General features: G+C 31.3%; 1 protein-coding gene across 8 annotated transcripts; it reads right to left on the bottom strand.

Annotated features, from left to right (window-relative positions):
- Positions 1-1,612: 1,612 nt before the first annotated feature.
- LOC105320830 (coiled-coil domain-containing protein 60) lies at positions 1,613-20,417 on the bottom strand. 8 transcript variants are annotated; one of them, XM_011418924.4, is made up of 22 exons: positions 20,229-20,416; positions 19,603-19,913; positions 18,487-18,516; positions 15,789-15,872; positions 15,175-15,251; positions 15,008-15,077; positions 14,761-14,888; positions 13,006-13,104; positions 12,501-12,650; positions 12,234-12,356; positions 12,014-12,104; positions 11,400-11,613; positions 11,008-11,119; positions 10,828-10,885; positions 10,576-10,676; positions 10,339-10,479; positions 9,968-10,138; positions 9,598-9,688; positions 7,643-7,681; positions 5,647-6,039; positions 4,057-4,077; positions 1,613-2,193 (listed from the first exon to the last, which is right to left on the bottom strand). In XM_011418924.4, the coding sequence occupies exons 2-22, from the start codon at positions 19,882-19,884 to the stop codon at positions 2,173-2,175; spliced, it is 2,496 nt and encodes an 831-aa protein (XP_011417226.3). In that variant the 5' UTR covers positions 19,885-19,913; positions 20,229-20,416; the 3' UTR covers positions 1,613-2,172. The 8 variants fall into 8 exon arrangements, with proteins under 8 accessions (XP_011417226.3, XP_011417227.3, XP_011417232.3 ...); XM_011418925.4 differs by lacking the exon at positions 7,643-7,681 and adding an exon at positions 7,749-7,781; XM_011418930.4 differs by lacking the exon at positions 7,643-7,681 and adding an exon at positions 8,777-8,821 and having other exon boundaries at positions 5,724-6,039.
- Positions 20,418-20,463: the final 46 nt, after the last annotated feature.

Below are 20,463 nucleotides of genomic sequence, written 5' to 3' on the forward strand. Positions count from 1 at the left end.
AATTCTAATAATTCCACAGTAACTGGTAAAGAAAATTTCAGGGAAGGCATAACCTGCAAGATATATTAAGTCTTGCGTTTGAACAATTTCTATATTTTGTGTTATACATGTATGTAACGGAGCATCAAAAACATTTTTGAAATGTTATTACAGTATTAATACTCTTTCTTTTTCTATGGATAAAAGTCATATCGATATTCACAAAAGATTTTTAGATTAACTGCATTTTAGAAACATTTTTTAAAAAATAATTGGTATTGTAAATATTCGAGGGAATTCATCAGATTTTTTAAAGATGTCAGAATAATAAAGTTAATAGGATGGATATGGTGAATTTATTGTTTGATAATTACTTTCAGTCAAGTCAATGTGATTTTTCCAGTTGTTGAGACTGCTTCACTTATGAACATTTGACCAAGGGCAGATATTTGTAACTAATAAGTTGGTATGATTTCAATTATATTTGTTCATTTCTCCATATTGTGAAGGTACATGTAATGACCTCTATTAGAGACCTTGACATATTTATTTGTGGAGTAATTGCTCACAGATTATTTGTGTCAGTTAATTTCCACTTGGAAAACATATATGGGATATTCTGTTGATAATGCTTAATAAAGGATAATTTTACAAACGTCACAAGAATTTTGTGTTATATGCATGCCTGTCACAACTTTAATTTCATATATAACATATTTCATATGTCAAGGTCAAATTTAGAGCAGTAATAATTTTAAATATTATAAAATTGCCATTAGCCCAAAATTAGGAAGTGTGTAGTTTCTCAGACCCCACAGACTTGGGTCAAATGTAGAGTCAAATTGAAAAGGGGAATATTAAATAGTAATAAATACTTTACATACTGTATATTCCTAATTATATGCTAGGAATTAATATCAATGTAAATTCGCAAGAATCACATCTTCAATCAAATAGCCTGTACATTTGAAAAATGCATTTTCATTTTCTGAAAGTACCGTAAACGTATTATATTTGGCGTGTACGATATTTTGCGGAAATAAGTTTTTTAACAAGTTGGCGTGGATTTGAATTAGCCTATTCCTGAATGTGACTATTCTTATACACTGTACATATATGCATGGCATTTAGCGATGTACTTGATTTAGCGTAAGCCGCATTCCGCCAAAAGCGCTAAATAGAATACACAGCCAAATGTAATATATTTACAGTAATCATGATCCGCTTAGAATATCAATTGACTTTACTAATATACAGAGTGCTTTAATTGTGTTTATATCTTGAAACTGATTTCCAGAGTAAATCAGTCACTTAAACCATTATTAAATCAGGACATGCATGTACCTATATATGTACAGGTTTCCAAAATTCTATTTTGCCAGGTATATTAATTTTTAGAGAAAAGGTACTTCTGTGTCAGACCCAGGAAAAGGTCTTAGAAACTGCAGATTTTTTTTTGGTATTGGCCAAAAAGATGACTTCTATCATGAAGTGAAACTACATGCATGTGAATATTGATTAAAATTAGAGATTTTCTTTTAATATCACTTCAAAGCATATATTATTTGTCATTGAGTTATAATTTAATGAGAATGAGGCCAAGAAATGGAGGAAAGAACAAGAACTGCAGATATTAACCTTTTAACAACTTTATTCCTCAATATCTTGAAACATCCCATGAAAGGGACGTGGTATTAACGCAACCATCTTGAACAAATATAGATAAAAACATTTTTATAAACTATTGTATAATACATATGCACTATATCCTTTGGTTTGGAACAATCATTACTTGTACAACAAAGAGTAATAGCAGTGTACTAGTACACCTTAATAGCCTATAATCACAGATTAATACACGTGTTTTATATATATCACATACAATACATACATGTACATATACATTTACACCAAAAGTAAATTAAAAAAAAATTGTCATGGTTTTTCTGTTTAAATAGAAAGGGCATCACCCAACTGAATAGGTATGGTAGGAGAAAATTACGTTAATTGTACAGAATTTCAAGTGTTATTGTAATGAATGAGAATTACCACAAACTAATAAAATTTTAATTTCAATATATATTCTAAACATAAAGTATTGGCTGTGCAGAAGAGTACAAGGGAAGGCTTTCAATTTAGATTTGAGTAGACACTTCATGTGGCACTGTTCTGTTTAAATTCAGACTTTTTTTTTTAGGTCATCCGAACCTGGAGCTGTATGCAAAAAGAGAATTATAAGTAAAAACTATGACTCTGGATCTGAATATTTAACCTTATTTATATATCAAAATACATGTAATCAAAAGGTTCACATTTAATTAAAAGCATTTAAGATGAGGAAAGTTGACTATTTTTAAGTTATAGATGAAATGGAATGCTTTAAATTTATATTATATGATTTCAAAATATAATGCTTTTCTTGAATTCAGATCATAAAACAAAAAGGATTTGTGACTTCTATTTAAAATTGGTCAAATAGTACTTAGCTAAACATCTTGAAGTTAAAGGTCAGGTCATATGTCAAGGTCAAATTTAGAGCAGTAAGAATTTTGATGATCTAGCATTCTACACTACACTGTGTGCGGATGTAGAAGGGGGGAGGGCTCTGGACCCCCCCCCCCCCCCCCTTGGTCTTGGAAAATTCAAATTTCTTAACTTTACATAGTAAATTTACTGAAAAAATATATCTTCTAGATCAGAAATATCGTAGAACATCAATCTTTGACATCAATATCCCCATTACTTTTTCCTAACTACATGTACCATATATATATATGCATATATCAAAGAAAGTCTGAAGTCCCAACTCTACTCTTTTTCTGAAAATTTTTTAACCTCAACATTTTGAACCCTTCTCAAAGTTTTCCCTTATTCCCGATTAATAAGTTGGCAAACAATATACATATACCAGTATATATAATTATTACATCTTAAAATAATTTTCAATCAAGTTTTATAACTTATGCACAATCAAGATTACCATAAGATTAATGAATATATTGCAATTTAATAAGACATTTTGAATCATCAATCACTGTTTGGTATAAAAGTCATGTTTGATTCACTGAAGTTACATAATCATGAAATAATTACCAAAAAAAGAAATTCCCAAAATCCAAAATTCCCTATGACCATAAAGTACTTACTTAAGAGAATTAGTACATGTACTTTAAATTATGAAATAAAAGTTACAATTTTAAATTTTAAACAATGAAAAATAGAATTTAATTATGTACCATAACTAGACATTACAAAGAAAAAAATTAAACATAACTGAAATCTAAAAAAGAAAAGACAAGTAAAAGGAAAATTGAAAAAAATAAACAAATCTAGCAAAATTAATGCCACTGAATAAAAATTAAATTCCTGACACAAAAATTCTGTTAAGATTTAGAACAGTGTTTTAATACCGGCATGTCACTCGGTGCTAGCTGGCATAATGCATAAAGCATTTTAATCTGAGTCTTGATAAAGTTAAACCTGCATGTTCATTTATATGTATTCTTTTAACCTTAAGTTTGCATTCTTCTATTCACGAATCCCTTATACTACAAAATCTTCAAACACAAAATGACATTGGATTTATTTTTGACATTAGGATTTCATTGATAAAGAGATCTAAGGTAATTACTTATGGTTGTTCTTATTTAAATATAATGAATGAATAAAACAGTTGTTGTCACCCTGTATATGTGCATTTACATGTGCAAGAATGGAAGTAAAATGTTGATCGACACACTGACCAATAGAATTAAAAAAGAATAGGTAATGTATATATTCTTATTCCTTTCACACATTAAATGTAGTTACATATAATTTTAAGGTGCTATACATTTTAAGGTTTTATGGTTGTGTCGAGGAAAAACATTAATTAACGTGTATGTACATGTAATATAAAGTGTGTATTAAATCATGTCAGATTTAACAATAATTTGCATAGTGACCAAAAAAAAAAAAAAAGAACGAGAAAAAATATTATGCAAATGCCAAAGTAAGCTTTCCGTGGCACACTCTGAACACACCGAGCCACACTAGTGATCTAGATACATGTGTCAGGACAAAACTTGACTAAATTACCTGATCATCTTTTAAAATCGTCTGCAACACAAAAACATACATACAAAAATGTTATATAATGTGTGTGATAAAATGTTCTTACAATTAAACTTACAACATAGCCAGATATAATAGCATACTACTGTACTCAAGTTCACACTGAAAATCTACTAGCTGTATACAAGTTATTTTCGCCTCGTGTAATTTTTGCCCTTTGACACTTGCAAACAGAATTGCCTGGTTTTGAATTCGCACAGACACAGTTGTGTTCAAAGAAATACTCTGAGACATTGGAATTTGCCAAATCTAAAATTTGCTCAAAGACAACGAGGGCGAAAGGGGCAAACATTATACAAGAGCGAATATTCCCAATAAACAGACGAAGTATATAATGATCATAAGTATTATATAGATCCTTTTAATCAATATATTCCTACACAATCATGATATAATACAGTTGAACTTAGATATCTTGAACACTGATATCTCGAATACAACGGATATATCGAAGTGATTAGTAAGTCCCAACCAATTATTTTTTAAGTCCGGTATTTTACACTCCATATCTCAAAGTTTTTTAACAGTCCCATCTAGTTTGAGATGACGAAGTTTGACTGTATACATATATTTTTGAACCAGTCCTATATATAGATATTTTGTGTTATATAATATGCTGATAGAAAATAGTTTATGATTTAAAAAAATTCCTTTAAGGGTCAACCCTTGAAGCAAGAAAGAGAAAACCACTGCACATAGTGCAGACTAAATTATATTAGCACTACAATGAAAAAACGATGACATTGTGTTTATGACAATTTTATATAAATTATTAACTGGTGGTCAGAAGGATTGGTTGATGTGTACCATTGGGAGAATTCTCTGCCCTGAGTTGAACGTTTCAATCAAATTTAATTTTTTAAATAACTATGGGGACTCAAAATATTCTTGTTAGAATTCAAGTAGGATGAGTTCTAATTATATATAAGGGATTATATACAATGGTTAAAGGTTCTGGTACATATTACCCTGTTTCGAAGCTGCAATATTTTTTTCTATAGTGAGACAGCTAGGTATAGGTGTACCATATGAATTTGTCATGTGACCGCATCTCTGATGTCACAAATCAATTTATCAACAAATATTTTATCAATTTGGTAATTTTAAAGCTTTGGAGTTAAAAGCAACTACAAGCACCACTTTATCAATAATGGTATATACATTGTAGCAAAATCTTAAATATAATAAAGCTTATGTATATAACTCTTTCTGTGAATGCTGATAAATATATCACAACCATATATATAATATTTGTGGAGACAATTATAAACTTGAGCAACATCACAGACAGAAGCCGTAATCACAGTTGAACATGAAAATTAGCTATCACAGTCTATACATCTTGTACAACATCAATAAACCTTTTTAAGAAAAGATGTTTTATATTCCACTTCTATTTTAACTTCCGGTTATAGAGTTCAGATTCAAAGAAATATCAAAGGTTGAGGTTGACAGAAAGCTAAATGGCTACACTTAAAATTCAGTATCAATCACCAATTTAATGGATGTTAAAGCTATATATAGGTCAATTTATCTCATTGACATTGGTCTCACTTTTATCACTGGGTTTGCCACAGTGACTGTGGTTGATGAAGATAATGGCCGCCCAGAAAAGGCGTAGCCGCTCTTACTTCTCTGTCCGCGGGGGCGGAATCCACTCTTGGCACGACTTGAGTAAGCACTAGGGAATCTCTCCTGGAGAGCCACCTGTAGGTTGTCTCCACCCCTGCTCTTCTTTTTACCCACAGGGGCCGTTTGGGGTCGCTGAATTTTCGGGAACTGTTGCGAGAACCACTCCTCAAAATCCTCCACTGTCATTTCGACGATCTTCTCGCGACAGAACTCAATGGCAGCACATATGTCAGGGCTGCAGATTTCCCACTCCCGAAGCCTTTCCAAGACTTTGAAAAATGTCCTCTTGCTGAGTTGCTGACCAGCTCCTTCAATCTGTTGATGAAAAATAGACATACCATGCTCATCATCTTGTATTGTATGGAATGACGTACGACTTCTGTGTTGTTTTGAACAGATTCCAGTAAATACTGTACAAACAGAAGTCATGACATTTACGACATCTTTAATTATACATGTATTCTTTTTAATTCATTAGCAATTGAAGTATAATAGCAAAGACTGATAAATTCATAGAAATAAGACTTTGACTATTTGTACATATAATAATTATGATCTTATTTATTGAGATTTAGACAGACTTAGGCCTGTAGGTTTAAATTCTCAAATCATAAAATACAAAGGTCCAGCTACAAAGATATAATGTTTTCATTTGTGATTTCTGCATGCATCTATAAAAGGGTTCAATTTCAAACATTCCAAGGCACATAATTAAGGAAACATTAATTTTACAAGTTGCATGACCAAGGACTGGGATTCTATATGGTATCCTATATGTCATAGATAAGAGTTTGGGTTTCAAAGACAGAAACTTACGGTCCACTTCAATACATCACTATGATCTAGATCTATTCTGAAAGTCAGAGGCAAGGAACGTCAAGATATAGTAGTCTTAACTCAATATATTACATCTAATAGTATATATCACTATATTTCACTCTTGAATATTTTACGTTAATTGAGAGAAAAATGTTAGTCTTCATAGTTGTCTCCTCCTTTATAATAGATAAAGGCTGTATCGATTGATTGATAGTACTTTTATTTCATTAACCTTCATTTAAAATCAAATAAAATTAATAAATAAATGAAAAAAACTGTGAAGTGAAAAAATTAATGAAAACAAAACAAAGGCAAGTAAAACACACTGTTTCAGTGCTAATATCATTTTCATCCATATTTCTTTCATGAATTACATCCATCAAAGTTGAAACTCTGAGAACTTGGAAGAATCCAAATATATAACCGATTCAAGATCTGAACAATAAGAAAATGATGGGATTTTCAGAGAAAAGAAGTAAATTGCTACTCCTGATAAACAAGAAGGCCATGCAAAAGAAAGCAAGAGCAGCACTTGAACTTCCTTAAAATCTAAAATACATGTACTATACCGACTGCATAATATCAAATTTCGATCATTCGATCATGAGTGTAGCCATAACTATACTTGTACTTTTCTCATTGAATATTCTAATTTTATATGTCTTGAATCAAAAAAATTTTCATTCAATTTTTTAGTTTAATTATGTTTTGAGTCTTCATTTGATTTCTCTCATAAATATTGCATCTGATTTTATATTTTAAATATTAGCTAAAACAAAATTCGAACCATATACAGTAAAACATGCTTATAGCAAAGTCCCAGGGACAGGCATTTTCACTTCATTATAAGTGTAGTTCGTTATATCCGTCATTTAGTTTTCAACATTTTATAGAGTTTTGAGGAATGTAATTCACTTCACTGTAAGCGTCAATTCGTTATTAGCGTGTTTGCTATAATGTGTTTTACTGTAATCAGGTTTTAATTATTTCGTGAAGAATTTCCATATTTTACTAATTAAAGGAATGAGTCAACAAATAAATGAAATTCAAAGATAAGAAACAAACTATTTTCCAAGTGCTGCCCTCCCTTAATCATTACCTGTATTATGGTAACCCGCCTTTGGTCGAGAGTACGATGCTGTGATAATATATTACAACAGTGATAATCAGAGCAGTGTGTTATTCCACACCAAATGACAATTTACCGTATTCCTGCGAGTAGTCAAACCCCTCTGTATCTGCATGTATAGTACCATAAATATTATAAAGGCCACATAAAATAAATGTATACCAGTATATATAACTAAAGCCGGCCTGCACATGCCAGATGTATGGTTCATCTGATTTGTGATCAATATGAAATGAACGTCATTTGAATATGAACAAGCCTTAAATTAGCTTGGACATTTTGAAGTACCGTATCTGTATTATACCTGTACAAATTTTTCAGCCAGGATTGGCCTTGAAAAAAGACGACTCGATCTGGCAGAAAATTACAGGGCTACTTTAGTTGGAGACAGAATTTTGAGTTTGAGTTGAAGAGGATAATGCTGCATTGAATACAAACTGTTAGGTTTGGGTATTCTGAGGTCAATCGGAATGTCTTTTTTAAATATTTGGTGAGTTGTTAATTCCGAGCTTATACATGTATACAATTAAACATCACCAGAACCCAAGGATTACATGTATTCCGTTAAATTCCATTACATTCCTTTCATCTGAGTGTAACAGCAATAAAACCAATGGGTTCTGGCAATGAAAAAAATGGCGTCAACTACTGATTCCTTTTTACAATGACACTGTGTGTATGACTACAATACCACAGTGCAAAGAGTACGGAACCTGAAACCAAATTAATAATCTTAATACTAGCAAAACATCCTACACAAAGATCACACTCAAAAACACACTGGATCCGTATTGAAAATTTACAAACAAAACATGAAGCATGAGGGTGCTTTAAGCTAAATAACACTCCATTATATAATAAAAAGTGAGTTCTGGTTTTTTTTCCTACATGGAATTACAACCAATACATATAAAAAAAAAATGTCTACATGCAAATTTTCTACAGATGTCAAATTCTACTGTGGTACAATAAAAGTATATAAGGCCAGTGCTTGAAAATTCCTATGATCACAAAATCAGCGATTGGGGTGCAATTGTAATTAAATTTCTAAGCAAAACACATGGTGACATCATAAAGATAGGTCACTTAACCAAGGGAACTTACTCTCATAATTGTCACTTTTTTCCATACTTGATTTGGATTTGACATCTATCAATAATCAATACAAATGCAATATGAATAAATGATTATTAGATGAAAAATGTTTTCTAGTACTGCGCAGTACGCTTCATAGCACTGTGGTCTAGCAGCAACTGTTGTATATTAATTTTTACAAAGTCATTTTCCGTATATATAATTTGCACTTGAAAATATTATTATAGCAACCCAATTTAACAGTAGCTTATAAGCATATACTATATGATTTCAAAACCAGATCAATTGTCACTCTTTTTAGTACAGCAGACATTATAATTCTCCTGCAGTTTCTCTACAAACAGTATCATAGAGTAACTGTGTTCACATTGTTCACATGCAAAGAATTATATATAGCTAAATTGTGTGGATGATTAAGAATTTACGGAGAATTATAAAACAGTATATTAGTTAATATATATTAGTCACAGACAACATTTAATGAAATATATGAGACAAATTAACTTTGATAGTTACATGTGTTACATTGATTAAGAGAATACACCATATCCCATAGAAGAGAGTTACAAAGTTTTAACATATAGCTCTTTATGGCTAGCTTTACAAAACAGACAGTTCTTTGAAACTTGTTAACCATTGAACAAGAGGGGCCATTGAGGTGCAGAAACCTTTGGAAAATGTCAAAAAATATAATTGCAAGAATATATTAGATTTAGAAATAAACTAAAATTTCACAGTATTACAGTGGATATTTTTGAATCATTTGATTTAAAAAACTGGTTAACAAATTTCAATTTTATTACGATGAAAAGCTAGATTTAAAGCCCTACCAGTCCATATTTGGCAAGTTTCTTCATGATCACTTTGTAGTACCATTCCTCTCTCAGCTCATCAGGAGAATTTGCCAACAACTCTGCATACCTAAAAAAATGTTTTCATAGAGGTCCACTGAATAATTCTTGCAAAAAAAACCCATTTCCTGGTATCTCTCTTAGTAACATGAACTTTTATAAATTTCATAATTTAATACACATATTCACAATCTACCTCAATTTTACTTGACCAAGAAAACAGAGTGCTTAAATTTAACACATGCATTATTATAACCAATCCAAATGAGAGAAGAAGCTCCCAGACTCTTCGTTCAGACTCAGTTGTATGGTTATTAAAGTTTTAAATGGAAAACATGCTGTTATTTACCAGTTTCCTTTTGAACCTTCCTCTTGCTTTTTCTTCAGAAGCTCTTCGTTGGGGCGAGTAAACATTCGATTGCTCCTCTCTCTCATCTCCTGAACAGCTCGGTGAAAGCTGCTTCCTTTCAGTTGAGAATTAATGGCCAGAAATTTGTTTTGACAAACTACAAACCTCTGTCTGGAAGAAATAAGCAAATATTAATATCAACAAAAATACAGTTCAAGCTTATTTTCAAAAACTTTATAGCTTGGCAAAGTTATTTTTTGGGTTTTTCACAACAAACCCTGAATAATGAGTGCATATACCCGGTATATTTGAAATAACTAAGAGTGGCATTTAAGTAATTTTCTAGACATTTTCCTCCTCTCTTAGCTTACTTTTCTAACTGCTCTAACTGTTCATGTAACTGTATAGCAGAATCCTCTTTTCTCTCCTGAAATTTCATGTGCATCTCACCAACAACATTCTGGTATTTAGTGCTAGCTCTGTTGTTCTGGAACTCTATCAGCTGTGGGGAACTGATGAGAAATAAAAAACAGAAACATGATGAAAATACAGTACCAAAATATCACCCGTACCAGATTATTTTAACCTGAGATTTTCTTATGTTTTACCTTTTAGGTCGTATAACTGCAGAATCGGCTCTGTTTGAGCGAGACGACTCGCGCTGATGACTAGCAGAGCGCCCTCTTTCTGCAGACCTCCCACGCTCACTCTAAAAAAAGGACAACAGACATTGAATTCTGGGTATAAATATACAAAATAGCATCGTCATTACTCTTGCAAGAAATTAATTGCAAACTGAATCTATATATATATGCAGCCAAATAATTGCTGAGTATTTTTTCTGGAATATTATAAATTACCCCTGGATCAGCTGATTTTCTTGGGGATTTCTTGTGTGAATGTTCTCCATCCTGACCCCTGTGAAATACAATATATACAAAAATCAAAGGTGAAAGCTTAAGATTTTTTTTCAAAAATAAAGATTAACACACTTGTAGTTGCATTCAGATTATAATCTGAAGACCTAGAGGGAGTGTTACCTTTTTTCTTTTTTGCGCTCCCTCCTAACTTTCACTGGACCAACAGGTTCTTGAGATTCATCATCCTCATACAGTTTAGTGGAGATATCCTCATTAAGGTACTTGAATATACCTTGAACAGAAATCAGTGCATATGAGAACACCCATATTACAGGACAAACACTATCTTACCTACCTTATCACAAAGCACATTTTTATGAAAACTGTCATTGTCATTGCTCACTTTGCCCGTCTGCACGCTTTCAAAACCAATTGCATCTTCATCAAAAGGTCAATGTGAAAACACGCAAGGGATCCACAATCAAAATGAGATAAATTTCCCTCATTTATCCGCCAACTAAATGAGTTAATCAAGGTATATGTGCTGAACCTTATGACCCTGAAGTACTTACTGACATATTTCCCATCGTCCTCTTCCTCCTTTCCATCCACTTTAGATGTGGATCCCAGACTCTCATCCACACTGTTATCTAGGGAGCTGCTCACTCGTAAATTGGTGGATCCCGAGACATTGGCCATTCCCAGGAAGTTAGAGAACACACTATTTCTGTGGCCCCCTGGGGGCCTCTTTATTGTACCCACTCTGGTGCTCTTTCTCTTGATTGCCTACAATCAAGTTTATCAGTCTCTAATGTTATATATTACATTTAAATCAAATCAACCAATTAGGTACTGTAAATTCCTTATATTACGCGAGTACTTAATTCCATGATCCCACTGTTATGTATCAAATCGCAAGAATATTAAATCGCGAATGTGGAACTTTTATTCTTATTTCTTATAGTTCTCAACTCTCGAAAAATAATGATGAGATCATAAAATCCTGGAAGGGTGCTTCTCACAATTTTATGCGGATATTAACTCCTCGCATTTAATTAGGAATCTACAGTAATTACATGGGAACAATAAAATCCATTTCTTTATCTCTAATGATAAGTACCAGCACATTAAAGAAAATTCTTCACATTTTTGCACAACAATTCTGTATGACAGTTGACAGACTTACTGGGGCCTTGGGAGATATTTCAAGGTGAATCAACTCCTTCCAGGTCATACCCTCATGGTCTCTTGGGTAAGTTTTCGTGCCTCCTATTTCACTGCAATCCAAAAAATTAAATCTTCCTTTTAGAGTAGTTTTCACCACTTATTTTATTTATAAACATTTATCAATATACTACTCAGCATTTTCTTTGGATAAAATAATAAATAAAAGCCAAAAAACTTACTTTAGCTTCCAACTCGATGTAATGGGAGACATTGTAATAGAGTTATCTCCCCCTGTTCTGGCGTGTAGAGCCATTGCTTCGAGGATCCAGTGTAAAGCACAAAGTTGGCGGAAAAATGCATCTCTGAAATCAAAATAAAGGATTTTTTACGCAGTTCATACAATGTACAAGTTAATCTGTGTACTGGAAATTTATTTTTCCCAACATTCTTTCCATCAAAATACACTTCTACTTTACATTCAATCAAATTACAATTAGAATTCTTACTTAGCAGTATTTTCTTTGGCCTCCATAATGTTGGTGTGCTGTGGGGTGTAGGGACGGGGGGCCTTGATCTTTTTCCTCCTCCCCGGGGACCTCGGGGTGGTGGCCAAGGACCGGGAGACCCCTAACTCTGACCCCTCATCCTCTTGTTGGCTGAAATTTGGAAAATATTTTTATTACCATGGTGAAAGATACAGTCTGTTTGATTGTATTTTTTATATTTATGAGTTGAAAATAGTATCACAAGAAAAGTTAACACTGCATAAGCATTTTTAATAAAGATCATTAATGTCATTGATAATGCTTGAATCTGATTATTAAATCAATTAATAAGTAAGCAATAAATAATTAGTTTTCTCAATACAGTCATTAAATTAATTTCATTACAATGCAAGTATTATTGTTAAGGTTATAACTGCACAATGTCAGGTATTCAAGCTTGGCTCCTGAATGTACAAGCATGATGTAAAGATATGAAATATTCTGCAAATGGTAGACTTAATTTTACCGAATAAAAGAGACCCTCCCCCTGGTGTCGGGGGACTCATCCTCAGACTTTTGTTCCTCGTCGTCAGTAGTTTCTCTTACATCTGAATGTTTCATGAAGCTTTGCAAAGACAAACATCCCCAAAAAATGTCAACTCCTGGTTAATCAAGCAATGTAAGGCTGTCCAAAGTTAATTCGATATGTTTAACGTAACTCCCGCTCATAGGTTTAGGAGAAATTGGGTTTTAAAAAAAAATTTCATTCTTTTTTTTATCATACTAAATTACTGTAATCTGTAGAAATTTGAATGTTTAGAGCACATCCAACTATAAATCAGATACTCAATAAGATTATCAGGAAAGATCACTTTTAAAAAGATAAATTATATGTAGTTTGAATACTCACTGTATTCAGCTAAATTAATGAAAATCATTTTTTTTTTTAAACTTCATTTGTTTTAATTTCATCAGCTTTCCTTGTATCGGTAGATTTGAGATTTTGAAGTGATGTTAAACGAAGAATTAATTTTGGTGGCCTAATGAATATGTTACATTGACCGAAAGTTATAAAAATCCATGTTATTGATGATCAACATTGGTGAAATCAATGAAATATGTGGGCCAAATTATCAAAGCTTACATTATTGATAAAAGTGTAGTTTTATGAGTCATGATTTTCAAGCTGCTGAATTAATTTTCCTTTAAATTGATATAACGATACCAGTGAGCAATTTTGAACCACACTACATGTATATAATAACCTTTATACATCACAAAAATTTACAATATATCAATTATTATATTCTTTACATTCTAATTTCTTGTAATGTTTTTATAACTTTGGTCTTTATAACAACAAATAACAGTAGATAATTTCTTGCAAAAATTTTTTAAAACACAAAAACTGGCAAAAGTTAATTAAGGTGGAATGGGACACCTCCTGATAATATTGTGACGTGCTCTTCGTACAGAAATAAACAATAAAATCAGTTATCGTATAATTCTCAAGATTTTTTCTTTACAAAATCAGTTACCTAACAGCCTAGCGCAATGGGTTAGAGCATTAACTATAAGGATCTGTAAGTCATTGTAACATCTAAAAATTCTAAACCAATGAAAGTACAGTGTATTTTAATTCTGATGTACTTTTATTCACATTAATATTGATAGATGTCCCATACCACCTTAAGTCTAAAAACAACAAATTAAGTCTACTAGTAGCATATAGCTTTTTAAACAGCTACCGGTATTAATAGCAAGCTTAAAAACATCTGAGTATAAACAAAACACAAATGTAACACCCTGCATAGATCCTAATAAATGCTATTAGGCCTCTTTAGGAAGTTTTATTTTTAGTTTTGATAAATCTTTGCTTGCTCTCTCCATATTAACAACTGGTAGCAGAAAAATACTCTATTTTTTATCAACAATCTGAGATAAAGCCTATGATTATTATTTTTTATTGATTTCTGTTCAACTTTTGTGCAACTTTGAAAAAATAAAAAAACATAAAGTTCATAAAAACCAAGTCAAAAGGAGGGAGAGCAAACGGACAATTTATTTACAGAAAGCCTAGAAAAGTCAGCTCCATTGAAAGGCAAATGAGAATATTATCTTCTGTTGGAAACATTTTAAAAACAAAAATCCCTAAATATCATTATTTATAACAGGGGCATCTTTTCCTTCTTTTGAAAACACACAACAAACTTTCTGAATATTATTTGCAAATAAATGAACTGCAACATTTCATTCTTCATTGTGGTCCTCATATCCTTACCTGGATAATTCTACATCATCCTCGATCTCCTCCTCCGATTCCTCTGACGAGGAGTCTAGTTTGGGAGGCTGCCATTGGTTCTTCATCTGTTCAGCCTTCATCTTGTTCATTTCATTCTCTGATTGTTGCTATAGAAATCACATTTATATAACACCAGCTAATGTATTTATGATTATGAAATGGTTCAAAGCAAGTGAATAGTTGTAATAGCGACTGATAGAATTAAAAATCCTTTTAAAATTCTTACTTTAGCTGCTTGCTCAGTTTTTATTAGATCGAAAAGTCCATGGCCAAGTTTGACGTTGCGAACCATGTTCCTAAAGATAGATGAGAAAAAAATAATGGCAATGTAATATGCAAACAATTTCAAATTAACATAAATATCACTTTGATAAAAAATTTAAGCCTCAATACCTTCCATGGATGACCTCCCTTTGTAAAGTGTTCATGTCTGTTTTTGACCTTCTGAGAACAAATGATGTTGCTGACACCTGGTGATAAAAAGATAAACCCCTAATTTCCCCCAAAATAAGAACTGCATGTTATTTGTAAAATCATCAAATTTTGAGGGGCATAAATTTTATTGGTTTAAAAAAAAACCCAGTTGGTTTGTTTGCAAATTTGGCTTTTCCTCAGAACATGATAATAAGGCATTCATATTTCAGATACATATGTTTTTGAATTGATGGTAGCAGGTATATCACCATATCGAAGTACATGTGAATTAATGTCCACTGAAAATAAAAATGTTTACAGTGATGGAGAAATTACATTTATGTACGTGTTCTTCGATCTTAAGGATCCTCGACACCCCGTGACTTCTACTGTTTAAGACAGTACATCACAACCTGGCGATTTTAAGGCAAATTATGTGAAACAGTTTATATCACAAAATTTTTAGGGTAATTTTTATGTCAAACACATGCTAAAAATCAATGTCATTAAGAAATTTAGAAAAATGGGCTTGCATGCATATCTTTTCCCAGGTGTGTGGAGGACCCTTAATTGTGAATTAATTGTTACGATACCTGTTGTCGTTTCTGCTGCTGGAGTTCAGCTGAAATATCATACTCATCCTCATCACTGCTACTGCTCGTCTCCTCATCGTATTTCTGTGTTCATAAATAACAAATTATTATGGACTAAATATACTTAAGAAAAAAGTCCATTAAATATTATCATTTGCTGAAACTTCAAGAGATGTAAATATATCATTATTCTTTTCCAAAACAGCTAGTAATAAAAAAAAATTATCTAAATACATAATCTCATTTTATCAGATTTTGTTATACTGTATCTGTATTCCTACATAACAAGTTTAACACTCTGTACATATCACACATTATTAAAAAACTAGCAATTTAAGGTAATTTCATATGAAATCATTTCTTAGACTAGTGTACTGTATGAACATACAAGTATTTTTGTCTGACTTCGGTTAAGATGCATCAAGTCTATTTCAAATATATATATATAGGTGCATATATATGTATAGTTAATATAGCAGTATATACTTTTATGTACATTATTTTGTTTGGGATTTAAATGATGTTTTTATTCTATCAATGCGAATCAAGTGGTCACTAAAAAATGTCATAACTATTACAAAAAACTTGGTCTTAATGAAATACAAGTTTGTTTTTTTTTACAAATTACCATACATAATTCTTTGTTGTGCTTTAAAAGTGCAATTGCGTATAATATCAAATCCGTATTTTTAGATATCTGAAAGTACACTGGAGATTGTTTATAAAGAGTGTTTTTGAAGGCTGCGTGGGAGAGCATAAAATTATGCACTTATAACATTAACTTGAATATATACATGTAATTCTGTGTTTTGGCTCATGTTCATTAAAATGAAATGCATAGCTGACTGCATGTCTAGCCTTAAAATCCTTCCTATTAATTCCCTGCAAATACTCTAATAGCCTTCACAAATACTCTCTCTACTTCTACATACAATATACAAGTAAATTATACATATACTGCAGCAATATCCACTTATTCAGAAGTCAAAATGAAAATCAGGATATTCATTCCAGAAATAAGAAATCAGTTAAAAGCACTTAATTTTTTTTTTTTAAATTTAATCAATTTATTACATGTAATTTTGATTGTCTATTAGTTCAATTTATGCACATTTTAACAATTTAAAACTATTCCACATAAGTTTTCAGATGCTCTTTTTGTGAATTGATATTGTAATAGTATGGCTATTTTTTTTTACATAATGCAATGGTTAATTTTTTATATCATCATGCACTAGTACCATAGTAAAAACATTAGCAGGTTTTTTTTTCATCATTCCATTGTTCAGAAGTACATTGACTTTCAGCAAAATGCATGCAAAAGTTGAAACGTGGTAATCTTATAATTCTTTTAAATATTTTCACACCCAATCTTAAAGCGATCTAACTTAATACACTATTATTAAAATGGCTAATGTGAATATATCCACTTATCAAAAAATAACGGAACAGTCAAGCATTAATTTAGAAACTGTTCAATGATTTCAAAATTCTGTTAAACAGCTTATGGTATACAGAGTTGAAAGGAAAGCAGAATTATGTACCGGTAGTTTAAATTCCCACAAATCTTGTTTTCTTTAGAGATTTTAAATACTTTTCTACTTCACACAATAAGTATAATTGTTATTCTCAAGCATTAAAACCTTGAATAAGTTCTGACAAATTAAGAAATTCATAGATAGAAATTATTAATGATAATTTTCAGTTGATTGATGCAGATATACCAATACCTTATGAATTCCAAACTTGATAACATGCACATTGCAATTTTTTGCATCTGCATATCTTCGAAAATACATTGTACGTATGTATTTAAAACAAAATATAAAAAAACTCCTTCAGCACAACATATTTTTTGATGAATTTTTTATAATTATAGAAACAATTTACTTGTCATACATATAATAATTGAAATTGAGGAAAAAAAAAATATAACTATAACTTGAAAACAAAACTGAAGTAAAATTCATGCAAGAAATAAAATTATACCAGAATGCATTGGACTAAATGCAAGTTCTTTTCCTTCAATTTGTTTACTTAAATCTATAATCTGAAAGTGATCTATAAATATAAGAAGTTGATAGCTAAGCTCCTGAAAAAAATCCGAGGAGGAGCATTCAAGGGGGATAACTCCAAATGATTTAGTGTATATCTAGTCAATGATTTGTTTCTAGCTTATATATGAATATATTGTTTAACTTAGATGAGATGTATATAGTAAAAAATTTATTAAACTGATTATTAAACTGATCTTCCCCTGTCTGGAGTGTGTGTTAAGATAATCCTCTTTTTAATGAAAAGAAGAGGAAAACTTCAGGAGCATCATATAGCTCATCATTGTAGGTGCTAGCGAAGATAAATGTGCTGTTTAATAGTTATATAATTATGTAAAGTGTATTTGGTTGGTTCAAAGGTATAAGCAATTTTGCATTTTAATACAAAAAATTAAAATAATTATTATTGGGGCAAGATCTTGTTAAAAAATATTTATGTAGGTTTGATATCATAAATACCGGCACTGGTATATGTCTCCAAATTAACACATGAAAAAATAATATAATTCTACAACATTCATGCATACATGCAGATGCCTCAGTGGTATTTTATTATGCATATTCATGTATACACTTTGACTAACACATAACAATTCTACAGCAATTTTAAAATTACATATATGGAACATTACACAAATGCATACTTTACTTTCTCCATGAGTGGACAAATTTGGCTATGAAGAAAAAAAAAGAGAGAAGATATGCCAGGTTTATATAGCCTCCATAAAATTTATTAGTTCTATATATAGTATCAATTTGTCAGCGCGTGTTGATAAAATGAGCAAATATCTCCACAGAAAGAGTTTCCGTCCCCTTTCACTAACAGTTTTATTGACACAATCCCCAAACTGGCAGATATGTAGAGGCCTTATTTGTCAAATTTAAACACTGCCTATTGAGCATTTATTCAGCACAATACACTATCAATCTCTCCTTTTTACAACTATTCAGATATATAAAATGGGCAGCTTTAAACTACTTGGTAAACATAATGAAAGTGTGTTATCTTGATGAATTGACAGAATGTAAAGTTTGACATCCCTTGTAAGAGAAATAATAAGCTTATTGATATAAATATTCAAGATATCAAATATGAGATAAGCACTTTCAATTTCTTATACTTGCGCTCCATTGTAAATTCCTCTTTGTTGAAATTTTTTTTGATTTCTTTAAATCCACTGAATATTATGAATCAGTAATTCAACTTGATGTTTTTTTCACATATGACATAAAGAAAAAAATATTCATTGAAAAAAAAAACTGTTAACTGTCAATAATGTAATATTACAGACCTCTTATTTCTGATAATGCTTAGAGCAATGTGTGAGATCAAATCAAAAGATCATAAAAGATTCATTTAATCCCATGAACTGCTAACACATTGTTATCTACAATTATGCAACTCTTAGAATTGTATACCTTTCACAATTGAATTTTCCCATAGAAAAATCCCAATGCAGAGAATTAATGAAGTTAACTCCTGTTTAATTTTTTTTTTAAATACCATAATAGTTAAAGATTACTAATCTTATTTTTAAACCAAGCCTTTGATACCTTTACACCTGATATAATGCATACACAAATACATTTATATGTACATGATTTTTTGTCTTGATTTCAGAAATTAATAATATGCCCTGCATAAAGATAAAAAAAAAATTTGATTTGATGATGAAATTCTACTTGTGATTCATATACATGTGTTCATATAAGAAAACAAATAAATATGTATATACAAATATATCAATGCTGGTACTTACAGCATCCCATTGCCCCAGAGCATGGAGAATCATCCTCTGCTCATCTAGGTAAAAAGGATCACCCAGTCCTTTGTATGGCACATTTTGAGCGGCAAAGTAACCCTGAGATGTGAGCTGAGATTGGCGACGTCTATACTTTTCTTCTCTTGCATCGTGAGGAGAGGGCACCTGTGTTTTGTATGATGCCAAGCTCCTTGCTGCTATTTTTGCAGTCTTGTCATAGGGTACAGGAACTGGCTTGGGCTGAATTCGCCAAGGATTATTTCTATTAGCTGCTGGCATTTTTCAAGTTTCTCACAATAATCCGATATCTGAAAAATCAAGAAATCACATGACATTTTTTTTAAAGCAATGTTGTGATTTTCAGTTTCATTATCTTTCAAAAAAAATACCTGTTATATTAAATGAGTGAGTGGTTGAAGTAAGAATAAATTACTTTGAATAAAAGGTGATCAAAATTCAGTTTTCTTTAAAAGACCGATTAAAGATGTATGAAAACTAAAGTATTTTCACAAACAGCATATGAATATTGTTTAAAAAAATATTTTGACACCTCCATCCCGGCCTGTCTCTCATTCCCAAGGCTCCGTGCAAAACTTTATAAAATATTTCGCACATGCACTTACCTTATTTTTACGAATCGTTAATGCTTAACTATCCATTGTTGTTCACCTCCTGTGCACTTCGCAATGCCATCTCAAATATCTAACAATACCTTTAAGCTACTAAACACAATAGTATTGAATATCAGCATTGTTTAACGAGTACCTTCCGCGATTATCTTCTCATCGTTCAAACCGGAACGTAAATAATGACGTCGCATGGATACGATGTGAACCACCGGAAATGATTAAAAAGTTT

This window comes from Magallana gigas, chromosome 5 (assembly GCF_963853765.1).
Source record: "Magallana gigas chromosome 5, xbMagGiga1.1, whole genome shotgun sequence".
Classification (NCBI taxonomy): Eukaryota; Metazoa; Mollusca; class Bivalvia; order Ostreida; family Ostreidae; genus Magallana; species Magallana gigas.